Source organism: Bos javanicus, chromosome 1, assembly GCF_032452875.1.
Source record: "Bos javanicus breed banteng chromosome 1, ARS-OSU_banteng_1.0, whole genome shotgun sequence".
Lineage (NCBI taxonomy): Eukaryota > Metazoa > Chordata > Mammalia > Artiodactyla > Bovidae > Bos > Bos javanicus.
The window spans coordinates 80,439,015-80,461,650 of record NC_083868.1 but is presented as its reverse complement, the minus strand read 5'-3'; the positions used below and the strand labels follow the sequence as shown (position 1 = coordinate 80,461,650).

Sequence of the window (22,636 nt, the reverse complement as noted above, 5' to 3'; positions counted from 1 at the left end):
GGATGGCAAATACGGAGAGTTCCTTCAAGAATTCTGGTTCTGAAGGGCAGAGAGAAATAGAGCAATAGTTGGAGAGAGAGTTGAGGGTTCCAGGGCTCGTTTTTGTTCATGTTTTAGATTAGAGAGAATTGAGAATGTTTAAAAATCAGTGGAAAGACAGTCACAAAAGGACAAATACTGTATGTTTCCACATACCTGTGGTCCCTGGAGTAGTCAAACTCATAGAGATAGGTGGTTGCCAGGGCCTGGCAGGAAAGAGGAATTGTTGTTTAATGGATATAGAGTTCCAGTTTGGGAAGATGAAAAAGTTCTAGAGATGGATGGTGGTACAAACCCAGGTTGTACAATAGTGTGAATGTACTTAATGCCACTGAGCTGTACACTCAAAAATGCTCAAAAGAGTATATCTTCAGTCAGTTCAGTTATTCAGTCATGTCCAACTTTCTGTGACTCCATGGACTGCAGCACACCATGCTTCCCTGTCCATCACCAGCTCCCAGAGCTTGCTCAAACACATGTCCATCAAGTCAGTGATACCACCCAATCATCTCATCCTTTGTTATCCCCGTCTCCTCCTGTCTTCAATCTTTCCTAGCATCAGGGTCTTTTCCAATGAATCAGTTCTTTGCATCAGGTGGCCTAAGTATTGGAACCTCAGCTTCAGCATCAGTTCTTCCAATGAATATTCAGGGTTGATTTCCTTTAGGATTGACTGGTTTGATCTTGCAGTCCAAGTTTCTCTCAACAGTCTTCTTCAACACCAGAGTTCAAGAGCATCAGTTCTTTGGCACTCAGTATTTTTTATGGTCCAATTCTCACATCCATACATGACTACTAGAAAAACCATAGCTTTAACTATATGGACCTTTGTTGGCAAAGTAATATCTCTTCTTTTTAATATGCTGTCTAGGTTGGTCACAGCTTTTCTTCTTATGTTACATATATTTTATCACATACACACAAATTTAAGTCAATGAGAAAAAAAAAAGTTGATCCAGAAATTGAATATACTAAAAAGAGGTGACACTGAAGTCAATGGTAGGAGTGGTTGGTCCAAAACCTAGCGGAAGATTAACCCCAGCAGGAGCAGGTCAGAAAGGAAGGAGGACTGGGGAGGGGGAGTAGCTGGAGGCAGTCTGTAGTGGTAGACTGAAGGGGCTTCTGTTTTCTCTGCAAAGTTAGGATACAGAGAAAAGGAGACATTTTGTAGGGAGGTGAGGGGAAGAGAGGTTTTAGTAGAGGACGTTTGAGCCAAGAAGGTTTGAAATTGTCAATGAGGATGGAGTAAACCAGAGGAATGGAGCAGGATCTCTAGGCATGCTGACCACGTTGAGGTTGGGACCATGGATTCAGAGAGAAATTCAGTTGTGTTTGCTCATAGGTGGTATGACCCACAGGTCAGCAGGCAGCTGAATGTGAGGAAGCATGGAGGAGGCCTGAAAATTCTCTTGGATTTGGAAGGCTACCCCGTTCTTGGGCATCTCTTCTAGGTGTTGGAAAGTTGCTCAGTCGTGTCCCACTCTTTGTAACCTCATGGACTATACAGTCCATGGAATTCTCCAGGCCAGAATACTGGAGTGGGTGGCCATTCCCTTCTCCAGGGAATCTTCCTAACCCAGGTATCAAACCCAAGTCTCCCGCATTGCAGGTGGATTCTCTACCAGCTGAGCCACCAGGGAAGTCCTCTGGGTGTTTAGTGATGAATTAAACCTCAATCCTCAAAGATTCTGAAATTTTAATTTCTAGCAATTGCTCTCCTGGGTATACATGCAAAGGAAACCAAAACAATGCTGTGAGAAGATCCATGCACCCCAGTGTTCACTGCAGCACGGTTTACAATAGCCAAGACATGGAAGCAACCTAGATGTCCAGATAGATAAATGAATTAAGAAGATGTGGTATATACACAATTGAATATTACACAGCCATAAAAAAAGAATGAAATTTTCCCATTTGCAACAACATGGATGGACTTGGAGGAAATTATGCTAAGTGAAATAAGGGGATTAAGAGGTAGAAACTACTAGGTACAAAATAAAAAGCCACAAGGATATATTGTATAGTGCAGGGAATACAGCCACCATTTTATAGTAACTTTAAACATAGTTGCTATGCTGCGATTGAAACAGTATATAATATTGTTTATCAACTGTACCTCAATAAAAGAAAATAAATAAAGCCAAGGTAAGTTTGCCTGAGAATTACCACATAGACCTTGATCCGATTTCCCCCTCAGCACTTCCTGCGTGAGTGACTTGAGCAAGTTGCTTTATCTTTCTGAGCCTCATTTCCCTTATTTGTAACAGGGAAATAGTTACCGTTCAGGGTCTTTGTAGGATCCAGTGAGACTGCTTAGTGTGGAGCAGGTCACTCGGAGGCCCGCGTGCTGCAGTGAGGACTCAAAAAAGGGTGGCTGTGGTCACTAATGCAGAATGAAGCCCTGCCCATGTCTGCGCAGTCTCCATGTCCTCTCATTTCCTAGGCAAGTGGGTTTCTTGGCTCCTAGTAGGGATGCCAGCCAGCTTGGGATTACTTCAGAGGTGCCTAGCAGAAGGAGAAAGTTAAAGGATAATTTTCAGGAAAAAGTAAGCTCATGACTCTCATAGAGATAGTGTCTATTTTATTCATATGAGGAGGGAACCAGGCACATGTTATAACCGCTTCAGAGAGAAAGTCAAAACAGTATCAAAATTTGAATAAAGGACAAAAAAAAACCCAAACCACCTCATTTTTTTTCAGGAAGAGGAGGGAATCTACTGAAATTCTACTGGGCAAGGTTGAATAAGCATGTCTATAGTTTGCTACAACTAAGAGCTGTAAGACAGCTCCTCTGTGGTCAGAATCTGATAAAGAAAAAGGGTGTGCTGCAGACCATGCATAGTTTTCCTCTGAGGGACAGCATTTGTCCTGCACTTCTGGATGGCTGTGCTCCCTCTGCCAGGGCTGAGAAGAGGGTGGCTGACTTCCCAGGGTGCCGTGTCCACTCATAACAAAAGCATTTCCTGTCCTCCTCAGACACACTGACCCTACTTTCTGTCCTACTGTAAGTGGCACTGAACATCCAGGCTGTTCCTTTGGCACTGGTCACGGGAAGCTGCATGACCGCGCTCCTTGTGATACTGACGTGTGACTGATGCCCTTCTGTTATCGTCCTTTCTCATCTTGCTTTTCGAGGAAGCTGGCAGTCAGTCTCCTTTGCCTTTTGCCCAGGTTGGTTATCTCAGCTGTTTTGTGTCTGCTTCTGAGCAAACTGAGTCCCCACATCACACACAGACTGCACCTGGCACTCCACAGTTCCTGGGGGCATAGCTGTGATCTGTGGGCTTGGTAAATTATGCCTTTGAGCAGCTCATTCTCTTCCCAGAGGGAGAGCTCCTCTGGACGGCAGCTGGGCCCAGGTTTGTTTGCTCAGCACCCAGCCTCCTCACCTGCAGAGATGTGCATCTGGCCTGTGACAAGGCCATGGAAAACAAAGAGGTGGTTCCTTACTGAGAAGATGGCTTTTTATAAGAGAATGGTGTCACACTGTGAAATTTCAGTAGATCTGTTTGGGCAAGTATATGCCAGGTATTGTTATGAGATTCAGCTGGAAAGCTATAGTTAGCTAAATGTGAGTCTTTAAATAAATTCAATTGTGACTCTAAGTGTAAAGGTTTTGTGAGACTGAGCTGAGCCCCTGCTGGGCCCAGTGCTTCCTTAGAGACACTTGTACAGGTTGGGAAAGAGAAAACCATGCACAGTGGGACATATGCTGACTGGACTTCACCCAGGGCATTTCCAGATCACAGGACTTCCCTGGTGGCTCAGACGGTAAAGCGTCTGTCTACAATGCGGGAGATCCGGGTTCGATCCCTGGGTCGGGAAGATCCCCTGCAGAAGGAAATGGCAATCCACTCCAGTACTATTGCCTGGAAAATCCCATGGACAGAGGAGCCTGGTAGGCTACAGTCCATGGGGTCGCAAAGAGCCAGACACAACTGAGCGACTTCACTTCACTTCACTTTATCTTGAGATATGAGGTAGTGCCACTTACAAATACCTCCATCATCTAAGGGCCATATTTGTCTTATCATATTTAATCTTCATGATAACCCTATGAGGTGTGGTCACCGAACATTATTTTATATGAGGACAAAGGTCCGTCTAGTCAAGGCTATGGTTTTTCCAGTGGTCATGTATGGATGTGAGAGTTGGACTGTGAAGAAGGCTGAGCACTGAAGAATTGATGCTTTTGAACTGTGGTGTTGGAGAAGACTCTTGAGAGTCCCTTGGACTGCAAGGAGATCCAACCAGTCTATCCTAAAGGAGATCAGTCCTGGGTGTTCTTTGGAAGGAATGATGCGAAAGCTGAAACTCCAGTACTTTGGCCACATCATGCAAAGAGTTGACTCATTGGAAAAGACTCTGATGCTGGGAGGGATTGGGGGCAGGAGGAGAAGAGACGACAGAGGATGAGATGGCTGGATGACATCACCAACTCAATGGACGTGAGTTTGAGTGAACTCCGGGAGTTGGTGATGGACAGGGAGGCCTGGCGTGCTGCAGTTCATGGGGTTGCAAAGAGTCGGACACGACTGAGTGACTGAACTGAACTGAACTGAACTAGCTTCAAAGAGTCGAAGGGAGTCGCTCAGGTTGGGTAGGAGATAAGCAGTAGAGGTGGATTGAATCTAGGTTTGTTTGCTGGTGGTATTTTAACTCCCCTGAACTTTCTTTTAAGCTTTTCTAGGTCGTTGCTTGGAGAAGGAAATGGCAACCCACTCCAGTGTTCTTGCTTGGAGAGTCCCAGGGATGGGGGAGCCTGGTGGGCTGTTGTCTCTGGGGTCACACAGAGTCGGACACGACTGAAGCAACTTAGCAGCAGCAGCAGCAGCAGGTCATTGCTATTTTTCAGAGCCAGAGAATGAGATTGACTTGATGATATTGGACTCAGGGTACCTTCTTACTCCAAACCTCTAGGTCATAAGTGGTTTTCAACATGTCAGAGCTGCCCTTGGTCTTCTTTTCCTTGTGTAGCCCATCTGTTGTGGTGTGGGGCCAGCTACCCTGATTCCATTCAGTCAATCAAATAAGTTCCCACAAGATCCTGCCTACTGTGAGGGAAGAGCAGAAGGAAACAGTGCTCATAAGGACTTCCCTTTGGATGAAGAGAAAAAGACACCCAACCCCCAACATGTTGTTATTGTTGGTCAGTTGCTAAGTCATGTCCAGCTCTTTGTGATCCCATGGACTGCAGTGTGCCAGGCTTTCCTGTCCTTCACTATCTGTCAGAATTTGCTCAAACTCATCATTGAGTCAGTGATGCCATCCAACTATCTCATCCTCTGTCGTCCCCTTCTCTTCCTGCCCTCAATCTTTCCCAGCATCAGCGTCTTTTCCAGTGAGTCAGCTCTTCACATCAAGGTGGCCAAAACATTAGAGATTCAGCTTCAGCATCAGTCCTTCTAGTGAATATTCAGGGTTGATTTCCTTTAGGATTGATTTGTTTGATCCATGCCATCCAAGGGACTCTCGAGAGTCTTCTCCAACAAGGCCAGTAAAGGTGAAGTGCAAAAACAGAGTATATTCTTTTTCTATGAGTCTGACTGTTTTAAGATACCTCATATAAATGGAATCATGCAGTTGTATTTCCCTCAGTATAATGTCCTCCAGGTTCATCCTTATTGTCATATTTGGTACAATTTCCTTTTTTTTCCTTTTTTTTGAAGTTAATATTCCATAGAAACAGACTGTTAAGTGGTGGTTTCCAGGGGCTGAGGTGAGGGGCAGATGGGGAATTGCTATTCAATGGGTATAAAGTTTCAATTGTGCAAGATTAAAAAGTTTCAGAGATCTGCTGTACATTGTGTCTATAGTTAATAATACTGTATTTTGCACTTAACAATTTGTTAAGAGGGTAGATCTCATTTTGTTTTCTTACTGCAATGAAAAACAGAAGGGCGTATACTCCAGTGTGGGGCTGCCAGTTTAGATAAGGCATATCTTTGGCACGGAATTCTTTCTGTGCGGGCATTACTGAATTGAGAAGGGGACATTCAAAACCTGTATTTAATTTGTGGAAAATAGCTGTGTTTAAAATAACCTCTCTCTGACCTCACACCCCATTTCAGCTCAGTTACCCGCTGCGACTAGTGCTTACACCTCACTCAACCTTAAAAATTTTTTGTCTACACTTTGAGGTCATTTGCTAGGAATTTTTGTATCTATGTTCATGAGGGATGTAAGTTTGTAATTTTGTAATTTTCCCTTCTTATAACATCTGTCAGTGTTTTTGATATCAGAGTAATGCTGCCATTGTAGAGTGAGTTGGGAATTGTTCCTCCAAAATTTTTCTGGAAGGGTTTGTGTAGAATTAGTATTACTGTTTTCTTGACTGTTTGGCAGAATTCACCCAGTAAAGTCATCTGGGCCTAGAATTTACCTTGTGGGAAAATTTTTAGCTACAAATTCAGTTTCTTTAATAGACACATAATAGATAGTTATTCATGTTACTTGTTTCTTCTTGACTTCTTGAGTTTTGGTAGTCTGTATCTTTCAAGAAATTTGTTCATTTCTTCTAAGTTATTGACTTTGTTATCATAAAGTTGTTCATAATTCCCTCATTATCCTTCTAATATCTGTGGAATGAGATGTGATGTCTGAGGTGATATGACATCCTTCAAGGTGAGTCATAGTATTGGAAATCCTAGAGCTAAAAATGACTTTGGAGATCAAGTAGCCATTCATTCATTCCAGAATGAGTTATTGATCACCTGCTCAATGTGAACAGAGCTAGAACTCATCCACTAACAACAGCAGAACAGAAACAGACATGCTCCCTGCCCTTGTGAAGCCCAGTGTCTTGCTTGATCATTTCATTTTACAAATGAGATAACCGAGGCCTGAGAAGAGAAGGTGACTGGTACAGGTGCATGCAGGGCAATGGCAGGCCATGTAGACTGAGCCTTCCTGACACTTGGCCCACGACTCTTTCCTGGTTCTCTGATGACACCTTCTAAGTCCATGTTTTCTCACTCCCATCATCTTATTCATCCACCTCATTTATTACCTAGCTCTCTCATTAGGAGAGGAGGCATTGTGGTCTGTTTCGTTAACATATGCCCAATGCCCAGCTGCCAGAATAGTGCCTATTACATATCTACATTACATAGTAGACATGCAAGAAATATTTGTCTAGTGAAATATAGTCCAGGGAACCTTCTCATTCAATGGATTGCCTCCAAACTTCCTCCAATTTTTTTTTTTTGAGCTTTTTATTTGGAAAAACTTGAAAACCTCTAGAAAAGTTGCAATAATATGATGAATACAAAGAATGCCTATATACCATTTACCTAGATTCACTTATTATTTTTTCATTTTACCCCGTTGCTGTATCATATGCCATATCTATCTTTCATAATATCTTTTATTTTTTTCATTTGAGAGTGCTAGTGGTAAAGAATTCACCTGCCAATGCAGGAGACATGAGATGCAGGTTTGATCCCTGGGTTGGGAAGATCCCCTGGAGAATGTAATGACAACCCACTCCAGTATGCTTGTTTGGAAAATCCCATGGACACAGGAGCCTGGCTGGCTACAGTCCATGGGTTGCAAAGAGTCAGACATGACTAAAGCAACTTACCATGTGTACATCACAGACATTAATCCCTAAAAACTTATTACAGACAGAGAGTTTACAGCTGCCTCCCCAAATTTGTATGTTGAAACCCTAACTTCCAATATGATAGTATTTGGAGGTGAGGCCTTTGGGAGAGAAATATGTTTAGATGAGGTCCTGAGGTTGGGGTCCCCATGATGAAGGGATTAGGATCCTTATAAGAAGAGGGAGACCAGAGCTTGCTTGCTCTCTGCCATGTGAGGACACATTGAGAAGGTGGCCCTCATCAGTAACCAAATCTGCTGGCACCTTGACCTTGGACTTCTCAGCCTCCAGAACTATGAGAGATCAATGTCTTTTGATTTCTACCATACCTAGTCTATGGTATTTTGTTATAGTAGCTGGAGCAGACTTTGTTGTTGTTGTTGTTACTGAGAAGTAGAGTGCTGCTGTAACAAATACCTATGTGTGAGTTGCTTTGGAACTGTGTACAGGATTGCCAGGAGAAATATCAATAACCTCAGATACGCAGATGACACCATCCTTATGGCAGAAAGTGAAGAAGAACTAAAGAGTCTCTTGATGAAAGTGAAAGAGGAGAGTAAAAAAGTTGGCTTAAAGCTCAACATTCAGAAAATGAAGATCATGGCATCCAGTCCCATCACTTCATGGCAAATAGATGGGGAAACAGTGGAAACGGTGTCAGACTTTATTTTGGGGGGCTCCAAAATCACTGCAGATGGTGACTGCAGCCATGAAATTGAAAGACGCTTACTCCTTGGAAGGAAAGTTATGACCAACCTAGACAGCATATTCAAAAGCAGAGACATTACTTTGTCAACAAAGGTCTGTCTAGTCAAGGCTATGGTTTTTCCAGTGGTCATGTATGGATGTGAGAGTCGGACTATAAAGAAAGCTGAGCGCCAAAAAATTGATGCTTTTGAACTGTGGTGTTGGAGAAGACTCTTGAGAGTCCCTTGGACTGCAAGGAGATCCAACCAGTCCATTCTGAAGGAGATCAGTCCTGGGTGTTCATTGGAAGGACTGATGCTGAAGCTGAAACTCCAATACTTTGGCCACCTGATGTGAAGAGCTGACTCGTTGGAAAAGACCCTGATGCTGGGAAAGATTGAGGGCAGGAGGAGAAGGGGATGACAGAGAATGAGATGGTTGGATGGCATCATCGAGTCGAGGGACATGGGTTTGAGTGGACTCCAGGAGTTGGTGATGGACAGGGAGGCCTGGCGTGCTGCGGTTCATGGGGTCGCAAAGAGTCCAACACGACTGAGTGACTGAACTGACTGACTGACTGACTAATGTTTGTGGAAGGTAGAACTTGTGAGTGAAGAAACTGGATATCTAATTGAGGCAAGATTTAGAAATTGTTTTAGGGAATGTGTTGGAGGAGTGGCTTGATTCCTCATGAATGCTTTTATTATAGTAAAATATGAGAGGAGAGAAACAAATTGAAGAAGGAATTATTTAGCAAAAAGGAAACAGAACTTAAGATTTGGAAAATTCCCAGCCTATCTGTATATTGCAAAAAATAAGAAAGCTTGTTTTGACAAAAACACTAAGGGGATGGCCCAAGAAGCATTTGATTTAAAAGGTCAGTTTGGGAGTGAACCACAGACCTAATCAGCCACCCTAGCAGAAACACTGCTAGTTTGAACTAAAGAAGACAAGGTGAAGGCAGGCTGTCAGATTTAGATTCTATGGGACCAAACTATAGAGCTCTTTGCCTGCAAATAGATACCATTCTTCAAGACAAGGGATACCAGTGGTGATTCAGAGACCATCAGGGCTGCTTCCTTGGTTCCAAAGGGGAGAGAGGATTGTCTTGATTTCAATAGGCCAGATGGCAGCTGCCCAGGGCCTTGGTGGAGTGACCCCTACCCAGCAGAGCCACGCAGGTAGGACTCATGCCCTACCACATCCATAATGCAAGCATCAAACCAAAGAGGATTATTCTCCAGCCTTAAGCTATAGTGATATTTACTTTGCTAGGCTTGGACCTTTTTGGAACCTGTCATTTCTTTATTTATTCCAATTTCTCCCTTTTGGACTGAGACTCTATCCTATGCCTGTTCCACCACTGTATTTCAGAAGCACATAATTTATCCAGTTTCACAGGTTCACAGCAGGAGAAGGTTTTACTTCAGGTTGAATCGTTTGGTTCTTTTCTGGTTTAGATAATATTTAGATAAGACTTTGGATGTCAGCCTTTAGAATAGATGCTGGAATGAGTTAAAACTGTGGAAGATGTTGAAGTGGAATTAAATGTACTTGCATGTGAGAAGGACATGATTTTAGGAGATACAAGGGTAGAACGTTATGGACTGAATGTTTCTCCCCCAAATTCATACCTTGAAGTCCTCAAAATATAAAGAAGTTCTTGAGGGCGAGGCTTCCATGATGGGATTCGTGTCATAAACAGAGATACCAGAACTTGCTCTCTTTCTGCTATGGGAGGACACAGGAAGAAGGCAACCGTCTGCAAGCCAGGAAGTGGGCCCTCACATGGAAAGTGAATTTGCTGGTACCTTGATCTTGGACTTTCCAGCCTTCAGAGCTGTGAGAAATAAATGTCTGTTGTTTAAGGCATTCAGTCTGTGGTATATTTGTTGTAGTGCCCTGAACTAAGATAATAGTTTAATGTGTACTTCCTAGGAATAAAAATATTGTCTCAAGTAAGCAAAACATAGTTATCAACTTCATACATTTACATTGATACCATGTATCTGGTATCAATGTAAATTAATCTGGCTGCATTGCAGTTTTGTTAATTTCTCCATTAATGTCTTTTATAATTTTTCTTCTAGTACAGAATCCAGTTCAGGATCAGGTGCTACATCTAGTTGTCATGCTTCTTCAGTCTCCTTTAACCTGGAATAGTTCCATGGCCTTTGTCTTTAAGACATTTAAGCATTTAAAAAAAATTAAGTCCTTTAATTTTTTTTTTTTTTTTAGCGTTTATCTGATGCTTTCTCGAGGAAATTCAGTTTCTGCACTCTTCGCTGGAAAACTGCACGAATGACATTGTGTCCCTCTTAGAACATCACATCAGGAGGCATCCATATCCATCTGCCCTTCAGCTGATGTTTATTTTGAGCACCTAAATGTGGTGGTGTCTGATGAGACCACTGTATAATTACATTTTCCCTTGAAATCTATGAGTGAACACTTTTAATACTATGCCATTACTCTGCTCTGCATCAAAATTTCCTGCTACATTTAATATGTAGCGATCAGTTTTGCCTGAACCAATCTTTACTATGATGGTTGCAAAATGACGGTCTTTTAATTCCAGCTCCCCCTCCTCCATGTCATCTAGTTAGCACTTAGAATTTTACTATAAGCAAGAAGCCTCCCTTCTCATCCTCCATTTATTTCCTTCCTCCCACTTTTCCTCCCTCCCTCCCTTCTTTCTTTCATTTCTGTATTTGTTATTGGTAAAAACTTATAGATTGCTATATTTTCAATGGTTTATAATTCATTTTATAGTTACAAACTACCTAAGTATTCAGTTTTTCCCAGATTTGACAAAGGAACTCCTAGTGGGAGTTCCTTTAAACTGGCTCTTGTTGTTCTGTGACATGCATGCCCTCATCATTTCTTTAAAATACTCCTATACTTTCTGGCATAACAAGATGTTCTAGTTCATTAGTACCTATCTGTTGGGTTTTTAATATTTCATATTTATTAATTTTATCCTGAACATACACACAAAGTGTTCTAGATCAGTGATGGATTTCTTATTTAAATGTGTGTTCAGTTGCATCTGACTCCTCTGAGACGCTATGGACTGTAGCCTGCCAGGCTTCTCTGTCCATGGGGTTTTCCAGGCAAGAATACTGGAGTGGGTTGCCATTTCCAACTCCAGGGGATCTTCCTAACCTAGGAATTGAACCCACGTCTCTTACATCTCCTGCATTGGCAGGCAGATTCTTTACCACTTGGGGCACCTGGGAAGCCCTTTATTTAAATCCCTTACCTTAAATAATAAATGCATTAATCTCTCTCTGCCTTAGTTTTTATTGTTAGGGCAATGCAGTAAGAGCCAGGCCAATTATCCTACATGAGTAGCCAGTACCCTATAAGAAAGGAACAAAAAAGAAGTGATTTTTTTCCCTTGCTTATAAAAGGCAGGATGTAGCTGTCCTCTTTTCCTCCTAAAGAGAGTCCCCTTCTTACTCCAGCCCTTTGGAGTATAAATAAATATATCTAGAGCTCTCTCTGGGTTCCTAGGTCTCTTTCTTCCTACTCCAGAATATCTCTTAGAATATCTCTGTATTAATCTTGAGTTATAGTCGGAGTTATAACCATTTAGCTTCTCGGGGAGATAAGCAAAGTTTCATTATGTTTGGAGTCAGAGAAGAGCAGTTAACTAGACAAATTAGCTGTAGATTTTATTATCATGATTTATAAAGTCTCAGGAGTCTAGGGCTTTTTGCAAGAGTGCTGAGACATCATGGTAAGTTTTACTTCCCCATACTATTCTACCCTAGTTCTGGGATATGCCATTTCTTCCCAAGGAGCTCTGATTCCTTTAAGTGAAAAATGACATTAGAAACTAAGATTTAGGTACTAGGTATGTTCATGCCTAATGAAGTAATCTTTGCTTCTTGGCCCTTTCAGTAGGTAGAGGAAATATATACTGGTACACACACAATACACATACTTGTGTATTTGTTAATTTATATATATATGCACGTGAAAGTCGCTCGTCTGACTCTGTGACCCTATGGACTATACAGTCCATGGAATTCTCCAGGCCAGAGTACTGGAGTGGGTAGCTGTTCTCTTCTCCACCAGATCTTCTGAACCCAGGGATCGAACCCAAGTCTCCTGCGTTGCAGGAGGATTCCTTACTGTCTGAGTCACCAGGGAAGCCCATATATATGCATACTGCTGCTGCTGCTGCTAAGTCACTTCAGTCGTGTCTGACTCTGTGTGACCCCATAGATGGCAGCCCACCAGGCTCCTCTGTCCCTGGAATTCTCCAGGCAAGAATACTGGAGTGAGTTGCCATTTCCTTCTCCAATGCATGCATGCATGCTAAGTCGCTTCAGTCATGTCCCACTCTGTGCGACCCTATGGACAGCAGCCCACCAGGCTTCTCTGTCCACAGGACTCTCCAGGCAAGAACACTGGAGTGGGTTGCCATTTCCTTCTCCATATATATGCATACTTGTATGTATATGTACACATCCATATCAGATCAGATCAGATCAGTCGCTCAGTCGTGTCCGACTCTTTGCAACCCATGAATCGCAGCACGCCAGGCCTCCCTGTCCATCACCAACTCCTGGAGTTCACTCAGACTCACGTCCATCGAGTCAGTGATGCCATCCAGCCATCTCATCCTGTCGTCCCCTTCTCCTCCTGCCCCCAATCCCTCCCAGCATGCACATAAGTCTGTTTTAGAAATGATAGACTCTACTTGATACCTCAGTCTATTCAGGTAAAGGTACTTGCCTTTCCATTGTGTATTTGCATCCCCTCTTCTTCCACAGTGAGAATCCTCCTCCTAACAACATCAGCACACTGATTTATTTGGTTATATCTGTAATACATCTAGAGTAATTTGAAAATTATTTTGTGTATCTCTACATAAAGCAAACCTATTTAAAGTTCAGGATTTGTTTGCAGTTCTCTTTCACACCCTGCCCAAAATTAAGGGTTTATGGCCAAATAATGTGTACCTAAGTTACCTTGATTAGCTATTCTGTTTCTCTTCACTTTGATTATGAATTCATTTGAAATTCAATTGTACTCATTTTGTTTCAATTCTAGGTTTTTCTTTTTCTTCTTCTAAAAAAATATGCAGAATGTTAACATGCTTCTAGAATTCAAAACTACCCAAAAAGGCATACTCAGAAAAGCATTACTTCCTACTGAATTCCTTCCACCCTATCTCACTACCACCCTTTATATATAACTGACTACTGTTTTGTGATTTCTTCTATCTATAAAGACAGATAGATGTATATATGTTCTTTTTTTTAAATTCCCATATTCTGTACAAAAATACAGTGGACTGTATATGCTCTTCTATACTCTCCTTTTCCCCAGTGCTTTCTGGAAATCACTCCATATCAGTTCACAGAAATCTTCCTCATTCTTTGTTGCATCTGCATAGTACTCCTTTGTGGGTAAATTTCACAGCTTATTCTATCAATCTCCTTTGCTCAAACATTTAAGTACTTTCCAACCTTTATTTCCCCTACTACTTTACGGTTCTTTGAATGACTTTTCCTGTGATTACAGGTTGAATGATAGGACCCTTGGATTTTGGGTTTGTGGTAGGTTTCAGTTTGTGCTGCCCTTCTGTTTAGCACTTCCCTGTCTAGATTCAGTTTGCAAAGGTCAGGTCTTCCCTTAAGATCCACAGACTCCATATTTTTACATCTCCTCAAGACCCTGAAGATCCTTTTGTCTTCCTAGAGCATTAACTAGCTTTGCAACTGTGGCAGATTTGCAAATCTAACAGCCAGAATACAAACTTTATCATCCCTTAACATTTTTGAAAGAAGATTGCTTAGTATAATGAGACGTTGGGCAGACCTTGCTTTGTACTGTAGGTCCATCCCTTCCGAGCTCTGTGATTGTGGGGTATATAATCTCTTAGAGCTTCCTCTTCAAGCTCTGTTTGGGGCTTGGAAATAATGTGAGGAGTAAATGAAAAGACATCAAACTGGACTGTTGTGTGAGTTTAACAAAACTGTTAAGTCTAGACTCTATAGTTAAGATGTATCAGTATCTACACCCACACCCACACCACACCCACACAGAAGGTGTATTAATTTCCTAGGCCCACCATGACAAAACACCACAGATAGTGTGGCTGAAACAACAGTGATTTATTTTCTCACAGTTCTCCGGGGCAGAAGTACTAGATCAAGGTGATGTCAAGGTTCATTTCTGACAAGGGCTCTTTCTGGCTTGAGGATGGCCACCTTCTATGCCATTACGTGTGCATGTGAGTTGAAGGTAGAGAGAGATCTCTGCTATCTCTTCCCTGTCTTATAATGACCTCAGTTTTATTAGATAAGGGCCCCATCTTTAGGACCTTATTTAATCTTATCTCCCCAAAGCCTTATCTCCAACATAATTACATAGGGGATTAGGGCTTCAACATATGAATTTGGGAGGGATATAATTCAGTTTGTAACAGAGGGAAAGAAAGATTTGGTAAGAAAAAAGACCAACATACTCACAGTGAGAATATCTGAAGAATGCAATTATATATGATTACTTTCTTCTATATGTATATAGATAGATGGATGTGTGTGTATGTGTGCGTGTGCATTCTTGTATTCTCTTTTAACTTTCTGCAGTGACTATTTCTAACTTTGACTAGAAAGCCTACTTTAAACGGGTTTCTAAATAGCAACAACCCATCTCCCCAGTGTAGTCTTTCCCTGGCACAGACCTCCTTGGGGGTCTGTTGCTCTGGAAATGATTTACTTTCCTCATCATGAGGCCCTGGGGATCCCCGAACTCAGGTCAGACTGCATGAGGGTGAGTACAGGAGCATTTGAGAAGAGCTTTATTTTTAAGTCCCTTGTGCTGCAGTTGGACAAAGGACTGAGATGTTGTCCAGTCATGTCTAGTCACCCAGGCAGGGCCTTACAGGATGGTCATGTCTTATAAATAAGGCACCTGGGCCCCAGATAGGGCAATGATCCTAAGACCACAAGCGAGTTAGACACAAAGTCGTCTCCCAATTCCCCAAGCACTTTTAAGCCTTTTTTTGTTGTTTTGAGGAAATCCTTGACTCTTTTATAAAGGGGTACCAAAATTCATACGTAAGTCCAGAGCTATGTTCTTCTAAGGCTGAGGGGTGCTTGCTGGTTTCTCCTCTTTCCTTCCACCAGATCCCAGCCCTGGTCACTTTCTTTTCCTTCTCCAGATAAAACAAGAATTTACCTTCACCTCTTCTTAATTTTCTAGATTACTTTCTCACTTGTCTCAAGTGGCTCAAGTAAATGACCATTTCTCCACTGTGTACAGTGAGAACTGAGATCGGTCTGATCCTCAGAGTGTGCTGGTTTATTTGAATATCTTGTGGTTTATGAATACAGCCCTGTGGGAACAGAAACAAGCCTGCTAAGAGCTAGGCTCTGAAATCTGGTCCTGATTCTTCCTTATACTTATCTGGAAGTCTCAGACCTCATTTTACCTTCTGAAAATCATGGGTTTGGATTCAGTCTTTTGAGGATTTTCCTGTATGACACAGGAAAACTTAGGAAGCAAAATTCTCGTGACACATTTTCTTTTTTTTAAAATAATATTTATTTAGCTGTGTCGGGTCTTAGTTGTGATATGCAAGCTTAGTTCCCCTACAGTGTGTGGAATCTTAGTTCCCTGACCAGGGATGGAACGCAGGTCCCCTGCATTGCAAGGTGGATTCTTAACCACTGACCACCAGGGAACTCCCTCATGACACTTCCATACCCTCATCAAGTGCTTTCTTTGACGTTTTCTGCCACAGGTGTTCCACCCTATCTTCTTAGCAGTGAAGTAGGTAGATTAGAAGTTTAGAATCTGGAACCAGACAAAAGGGATCCCATTCAGACTCCCTGAGTTACTAGCCATATGGTTTGGGTAAACTACTAATACTTAGCATCTCTGAGTCTGCTCCCTTATTTATAAAATGGGTATATTAAGAATTGCTACCTAAGATTGTTGTAAAAATGAGCTAACATATAAAAGTGTCTGGCTTAGAATAAACATCATTTAAGCAGCATCTGTGATCATCATAGTTATCTTTTATCATAAAGGAGAAAACTTTCTGCATCTCTCTTGGATTTGCGAGGACAGTAACACCACAGACCCTGGGAGAGTATCAAGGTGCAGGAAGTACTGCTCCTGGCCTCCGGCTTTGTGTACTAAAAAGACAGCTTGAGAGAAACATTTTTAAAAATCCCAGTTATCTCTAATCCTGAGTCAGGGATAAATCACCTGGTGTCAGTCCTCTACATAGAAAGCAGCATAGCTTAAGAAAGGACACTTTCAGTATACCAGCAGTTTCTGGTGGTGGGGTGGGGGCCTATGGAGTGGGATGGGGACAGGGAGTGAAATTGTAGAGTTCAGTCTTAAAAGTCCTGTATAAGATAGTTTGAGGGTGTCCCTCTGCCCACCCCTTATGTCTATCTTGCAAAGCCCTGTCTGCCTGGATGCCCACTCTGCCTTTGGACTATAGCACTGAATTCCTGTGCTGTGAGTTACCATGTTTCCCACAGAAAGAGGAAAGTGCTTGATGTTGGAAGATCTGGGTCCCACTTCTGGTTCCTGTGGCCTCTCGTCTGTGGCACTCCAGGCCAGTTGTCTCATCCTTGAACTTCAAAACTCTATTCTATCCCCACATACCGTCTGCTGTTCTTTCCATGTTCTCGTTTTAGGAAAGTGACCTGAGGGCCAGGACTCACCTTGACCTCTTTTTCCTTCACTTTCAACATCCAGTTAGTCTGCAAGTCTACAGACTTGGTTCAATTGTCCAAGGTTCAATTGTCATTGAACTCTTGCAGCAACTCTATTAGGTAGATACTATTGACTTGATTATTCATATTTGTACATGAATTATTCATATAGCTGACGGTTGTAACTTTTTCATTTCTCCATCATTTTTACTTATGCTATAGTAGCATCTTCTATCTGAGCTTCCTTTTCTGCAAAAATTCTAGTCCAGAACACTGGTCTGTTTGGATCCTTCTCACGAGCCTTCATTGGTCCTGTAATCTACTGAGGAAACCCTGAGCTCCCCCGAGTGGCACTTACCTACATTTCTCTGACCGCTTCAGGGTCTCCCTTTGTGTCTAAGCCACACTGGACAATCTTCAATTCCTAAACTAGCTCTTCACTTTACTTACTGGAATTAGGTTTGTCGGCAAGTGACAAGAATACTCTGCCCACCTCTCAATACTAGTTTAACAAGATAAAACTATATTTCTCATGTAAAAGAAGTCTAGAGCTGGTATAGTGTTCCAGAGAGCCAGGAACCCAGACTTCTACTACCTCATGCATCTGCCATTCTACCATGTGACTTCCACTTCATGGTCCAAGGTGGCTGCTCAAGCTACAGCTATTATACCCACCGTTTGCAGCAGGAAGGAGGAAGGAACAAGGAAGGTCATAACCCTGCCTCTAAGAACAGTTTCTGGGAGTCACACTTGCTTACACACCATTGGTCAACATTTTGTCACACAGCCACACCTAGCTGTTAGGCTAGGAAATTTTTATTTTGGCTAGTGTTTATTTTAGATAGCCATGTGCTGAGGTAAACATTGCTTCCAAGGAAGGAGAGGATGGGTACGGGGTGACACCTAGGAGTCTGCCATGTAGTCTCACATCTGGGGGGTGTGCACGTTGTTCCTTCTGTCCAGGTCCTCTTCCCTCTCCCTTCTCAGTCCCTTGGCTTGGCCTAGCCTTATCTGTCCCTTAACACTGATACCTCATGCCCATCCTCACTCTGGCACCCTGTGACTGCCTGGGGCTTCTTAGCACCCAGTACAACTGCACAGTCTCTGGCCAAGGTGGGCCCACCACCAATATTTCTTCTTTCAAAGATATACTGAAGAAATGGGATTATGTTCTTCAGGCTCCCAGGACCTTCCTACATCTGGGGGAAAGTATAGCGATGGGGTAGCTGAATGATCTTAAAGGCTCATGGCAGACTGCCGCTCTTGGTTGTAGAGACAACCCATCTTCCCACAGTGGGACACTGTTTAGGTCTCAGCCTTCGTGATGGTGAGCAATCAATGTGGGGAGGGGTTACTGTTGTGATTCTTGCTTTCAATTCCAGTCAGTTCTTGATTTGATTTTTGCCATTTGTTTCTCTCATTTTAAACCTGGGCAGTATCTCCCACATGCCTTTTAAGGTGACTGACAGCTGGTCTCGCGTATCAGCTTTGTCCCTTAAGAGGGACACAACTTCTTTCATTGCTAAGCCTTCAGGCCCCTCCTTGGTCTTTCTCACTCCCTGCAGTGCCCCCACTGGATCCTCAGGACAGCTCCTGAGATAGGAGGGCAGTGTTACCTGCACTCACAGATGAGCATGAGGACCTAAGTGACCGCCGGACTTGCTCGCAGTCATTGGACATGTGGCAAAGCCAAGAACTGAGCCGGGTCTTTCTGTAATAAGTGTAGTAGCTTTCACCTTCTGCTGCCACACTTCTCCTATTTTAATAAGTACTTTAACATTTCTGTGCATAATTTCTTCCCAAATTTAGGAGTCTCCTAGGATAAAAGGCAAAATGTGAAATTACTGAGTCAAGGTGTATAAATATGGTTTTTAAGAAGGCTGTTAATGTGTTTTGCAAAATTGATCCAGCAGGGATGTCCTGTGGAGCCTTATCACAGTCACATTTTGCCCAGGCTAGTCCAAGAGCTGGGGAGCCTGAGAGTGTGGGGAGGAGAGAGGCTGGCTGGTTCCTCAGCAAGGTGCATGTGAGCCTCCCCCCAGCCTGGGGGGATTCTCATGTTTAAGTGTATGCCATGGCCCCTCCAGTGCTTTGGCCACCTCATGCGAAGAGTTGACTCATTGGAAAAGACTCTGATGCTGGAAGGGATTGGAGGCAGGAGGAAAAGGGGATGACAGAGGATGAGATGGCTGGATGGCATCACCGACTTGATGGACGTGAGTTTGAGTGAACTCCAGGAGTTGGTGATGGACAGGGAGGCCTGGTGTGCTGCGATTCATGGAGTCGCAAAGAGTCAGACATGACTGAGCGACTGAACTGAACTGAACTGATGGCCCCTCCACATGGGCCAACTACTTTGGTGCTCAAGCACAGATTCTGCCATCCGGTCCAATGTGGCAGAAACCAGCACCTGTATCGGACTCTCAGATGTCCCGTGTCTGTCTCCAGCATGCTTTGTAATAGTAACTACTACATGCCGGGCTTGATAGGTGATTGAAGGGCTTTTCAGAGATCATTTTGGTTATATGTGATTCTGACTTTAAACCTTAGCCCCCTGACCTCCATACGAGGCATGACCACAGAGGACTCTCTACCCCAAGCCATGTTCACTGTACCCTTTCTCCAATAATCTCAAAAGTCTGAGTGGAACCCTTTCTGCTATGTGGCTGATGGGTTATGACAAAATGTCCTTTAAGGTCCACACAGTTCCAGCTGTCATCTTTGCCTTCTTCTCACAAGTTCTGCCCCAAAACTTAAGACACTTCACTGGGCTCTAGGGCCTCACTCAGGTGGCACTTACGATGTGACAGATAGTACTACAAGCCAACACTCACATGTAAATGTCCAGGTGACAGCCTGTCTGTTTCTTCCTGCAGTTGGTCACCACAGAAGCGGGCTTCCTCAAAGACAGTTTGTACAATGAAGGAATCCTAATTGTGTGGGACCCATCTGTTTACCATTCAGATATCCCAAAGGTAAGTGGATGTCCATGGGAAATTGGGATTGGGTCACCTGTTTTCTATACATTTCCCTGATGTACTGGGTTTTTAAAGTTGTGGTTGACCTAGCCACCCTGAGGGCTGACTGGTTCCATTTCAGGGCACCTCACTTTTGGATTAGTTGTTCAGGAGAATTCCTGTCCTATACCAGTGCTTTCCATGCCCGCCCTGCATTGCCATGTATTTGTCTCCCAACTATGGTCTGTATCAGGAGTAGTAGTGGCTGGATTTCCCACCATCTGGGGTGGACTGTGTTCATGTAATAATTATTTCTGATGAGCAGTAGCAGGCATACACAGTTGTTATTATCTCTCCTATACACAATATTACCATAATATTACTTGCCCCACACTTCAGTTTCCAGACACTTTTCATTTCACTCTTATAGCAACAGAAATAAGTAGGCAGAAGCATGGTTATTCCCATTTTACAGATGAGGAAAACAATGTGGTGGTGGTGGTAGGGTTATCTGCCTGGGACTTGATTTGCTAAGCAGAGGGCCCAGATCTGCAACATCAGCTTTTCCAGGGCAGGAGACAGTCTCAGTCCTGCTGGGCTGTAGCTTCTCTGGCCTCTCACTGTTTGTCACACAAGTCAGCTGGCCTCTCCCTGGCATGGGCTGCAGTGGCCACAGGAGAAAGGCTTTGAGGAGGAGGGACAGAGAGCACTCTCCTTGGTTGACTCAATTCTCATGCTGGACACACCGGTAGCTGACAGGCTCTGGTGATCCCTGGCACCCTCCTCGACCTACCTCAGTTTACAGTTTTGCACTGATCTCACTTAGAACTGAAATTTGCCTGGGTCAGGTCAAGGACTGTGAGTCCACAGCTGTGGCAATCTGGGTCCCAGTTTTCACCCCTTTAAAAAAGAGAGGTGGGATTAGATAGGGCCAAGAGCCCCTCTCAGCTCTGATCTCTTTCCCAGTCTGTGATCCTGAGGTCTGAAGCTGTTCCATGGTCACCAAGAGCAAATGTCCCTGTGAGCATAGGCTATGTGCTGGGTGCCCTGCTATCAGGTGAGAGCTGTGATATGGAGAAGCATGGAGTCTATCTCGATGAAGCGATGTCTCTCAGGAGTCTGCCACGAGTGGTCCCTCCCCACCTCCCCTAGTCCTCAGAGGATGATGAACGCCAGGGTGGCAGCAGACCAGCCCATTGCTCTCCTTGAGGAGACCTCTTCCTTCTTTTTCAGTGGTACAGGAATCCCGACTACAGTTTCTTCAATAACTTCAAGAGTTATCGTAAGCTGCATCCTGATCAGCCCTTTTACATCCTCAAGCCCCAGATGCCTTGGGAGCTGTGGGACATCATTCAAGAAATCTCCTCGGAGCTGATCCAGCCAAACCCCCCATCCTCTGGGATGCTTGGTGAGTCCATGTCTGAGAAAGACCTTCTGGTGCTTGTCTCTACAATAGAGTAGCTTTCTTCTGGGGTCTCATTCATTTGTTCATTTACCAAACAGTTGCTAGTTTTTGCTATATTTTTATGCTGAGGCAAATTCCAACTAAGACACAGAGATCAATATGATAGAATCTTCTTCTTTAACTTCAGGGTGTCCAGTGGGAGCATTTGGTCAGGTGTCTGAGGCAACATTCAGTTTGTGCCAGGAAAGCGTGACCAGCTTGGTGCCATAGGAGAGAGGACCCCTTCTAGGGAGACAGCCTGAGAACTTTGTGGAGAAGAGGACCAGACCTGGGAAATGGGAGAGTTGGCAAGTGCATGTGGAGTAAAAAGGGAAGCACAGAAAAGATGAGGCAGGAGGAGTAGGGCTGGGACTTGGGTGAGGCCAGCCAGGCACCTACTTCAGATGTACAATTTAAGGAGCTGCCATGAAATTCAGAAACAAATGATATCTTAATAGTGTCTTTAAAAAAATCACAGTGAAAAATTTCATGATAGACAAAATATTAAAATTTTAGATAAAGGATCAGTAATAATGCCATTATTGTCGTGAGCCATATTAGAATCTGAAGAAAAAGGAAGAATCAATAATATTCAGAATTTCACCTAGTGACCACCCTATCTGTGGCCCTGAGAGAAGACTGAGTGGTGAAGCTGCACTTAGTTTGGGGGTCACAAATGGAGTTGTGGGTGCCGATGTGGGGGCGGGCCGGGGTCAGAGTGCTGAGGGCCCTTAGTGCTGGCTGCAGACTTCTTCTTGGACTTACTCCACAGCTCTCTGCCCTCATGGCCTGTCTGCCCCTCGCTCGCTGCCTCTCACTGAGTTCAGCTGGACCACAGGCACTTTCTGCCAGATGCCCCCTGGCACTGTCATCTGCCCACCTGCCTTCCCTATTAGACTGCAGCTCCCTCAGGGCGGAACTGTGTTTGCCTCTTTCTTGTGGGGGCACAGGGCAGGCCTGAAGTAAATGTTCTTTGAGTAAATGAACAAATGCTTTATTATCAGAGGCATTTCCTGATAGAGATGAAGGTGCTTTCAGTATCCCATCTGCTTTATGCCTTTCTCTTCAGCTTTTGGATAGGTGCCTTGGGGGTACTTCCTGGACCCCTTTTGAGCAGGAATAGATGGAGAGCATCCTAGGGACACTCTCCTGTTGCCCCACTGCCTGCCTTTGCTTGTGCTGTCCCCTCCACCAGCAGTCCTTCCCCCTTGCC

The 22,636-nt window shown here is 43.6% G+C and overlaps 1 protein-coding gene and 1 long non-coding RNA gene across 11 annotated transcripts in view; one reads left to right on the top strand and one right to left on the bottom strand.

The window, feature by feature from the left end:
* LOC133245625 (uncharacterized) overlaps nucleotides 1–22,636 on the bottom strand; it is a 98,970-nt gene that overhangs the window by 7,909 nt on the left and 68,425 nt on the right. The window contains exon 5 of one of the 3 annotated variants that reach the window (XR_009735755.1): nucleotides 2,319–2,544. This is a non-coding gene — a long non-coding RNA (uncharacterized LOC133245625). Of the gene's footprint in view, nucleotides 1–2,318; nucleotides 2,545–15,851; nucleotides 16,148–21,307; nucleotides 21,713–22,636 lie in introns of those variants that run through there. The other 2 variants (XR_009735757.1, XR_009735756.1) reach the window with 2 other exon arrangements.
* ST6GAL1 (ST6 beta-galactoside alpha-2,6-sialyltransferase 1) overlaps nucleotides 1–22,636 on the top strand; it is a 150,597-nt gene that overhangs the window by 124,025 nt on the left and 3,936 nt on the right. For all 8 annotated transcript variants that reach the window (XM_061413281.1, XM_061413283.1, XM_061413286.1 and 5 more), the window contains 2 exons: nucleotides 19,899–19,997; nucleotides 21,213–21,387. In XM_061413281.1, coding sequence (XP_061269265.1) covers nucleotides 19,899–19,997; nucleotides 21,213–21,387 — 274 coding nt within the window. The remainder of the gene's footprint in view (nucleotides 1–19,898; nucleotides 19,998–21,212; nucleotides 21,388–22,636) is intronic.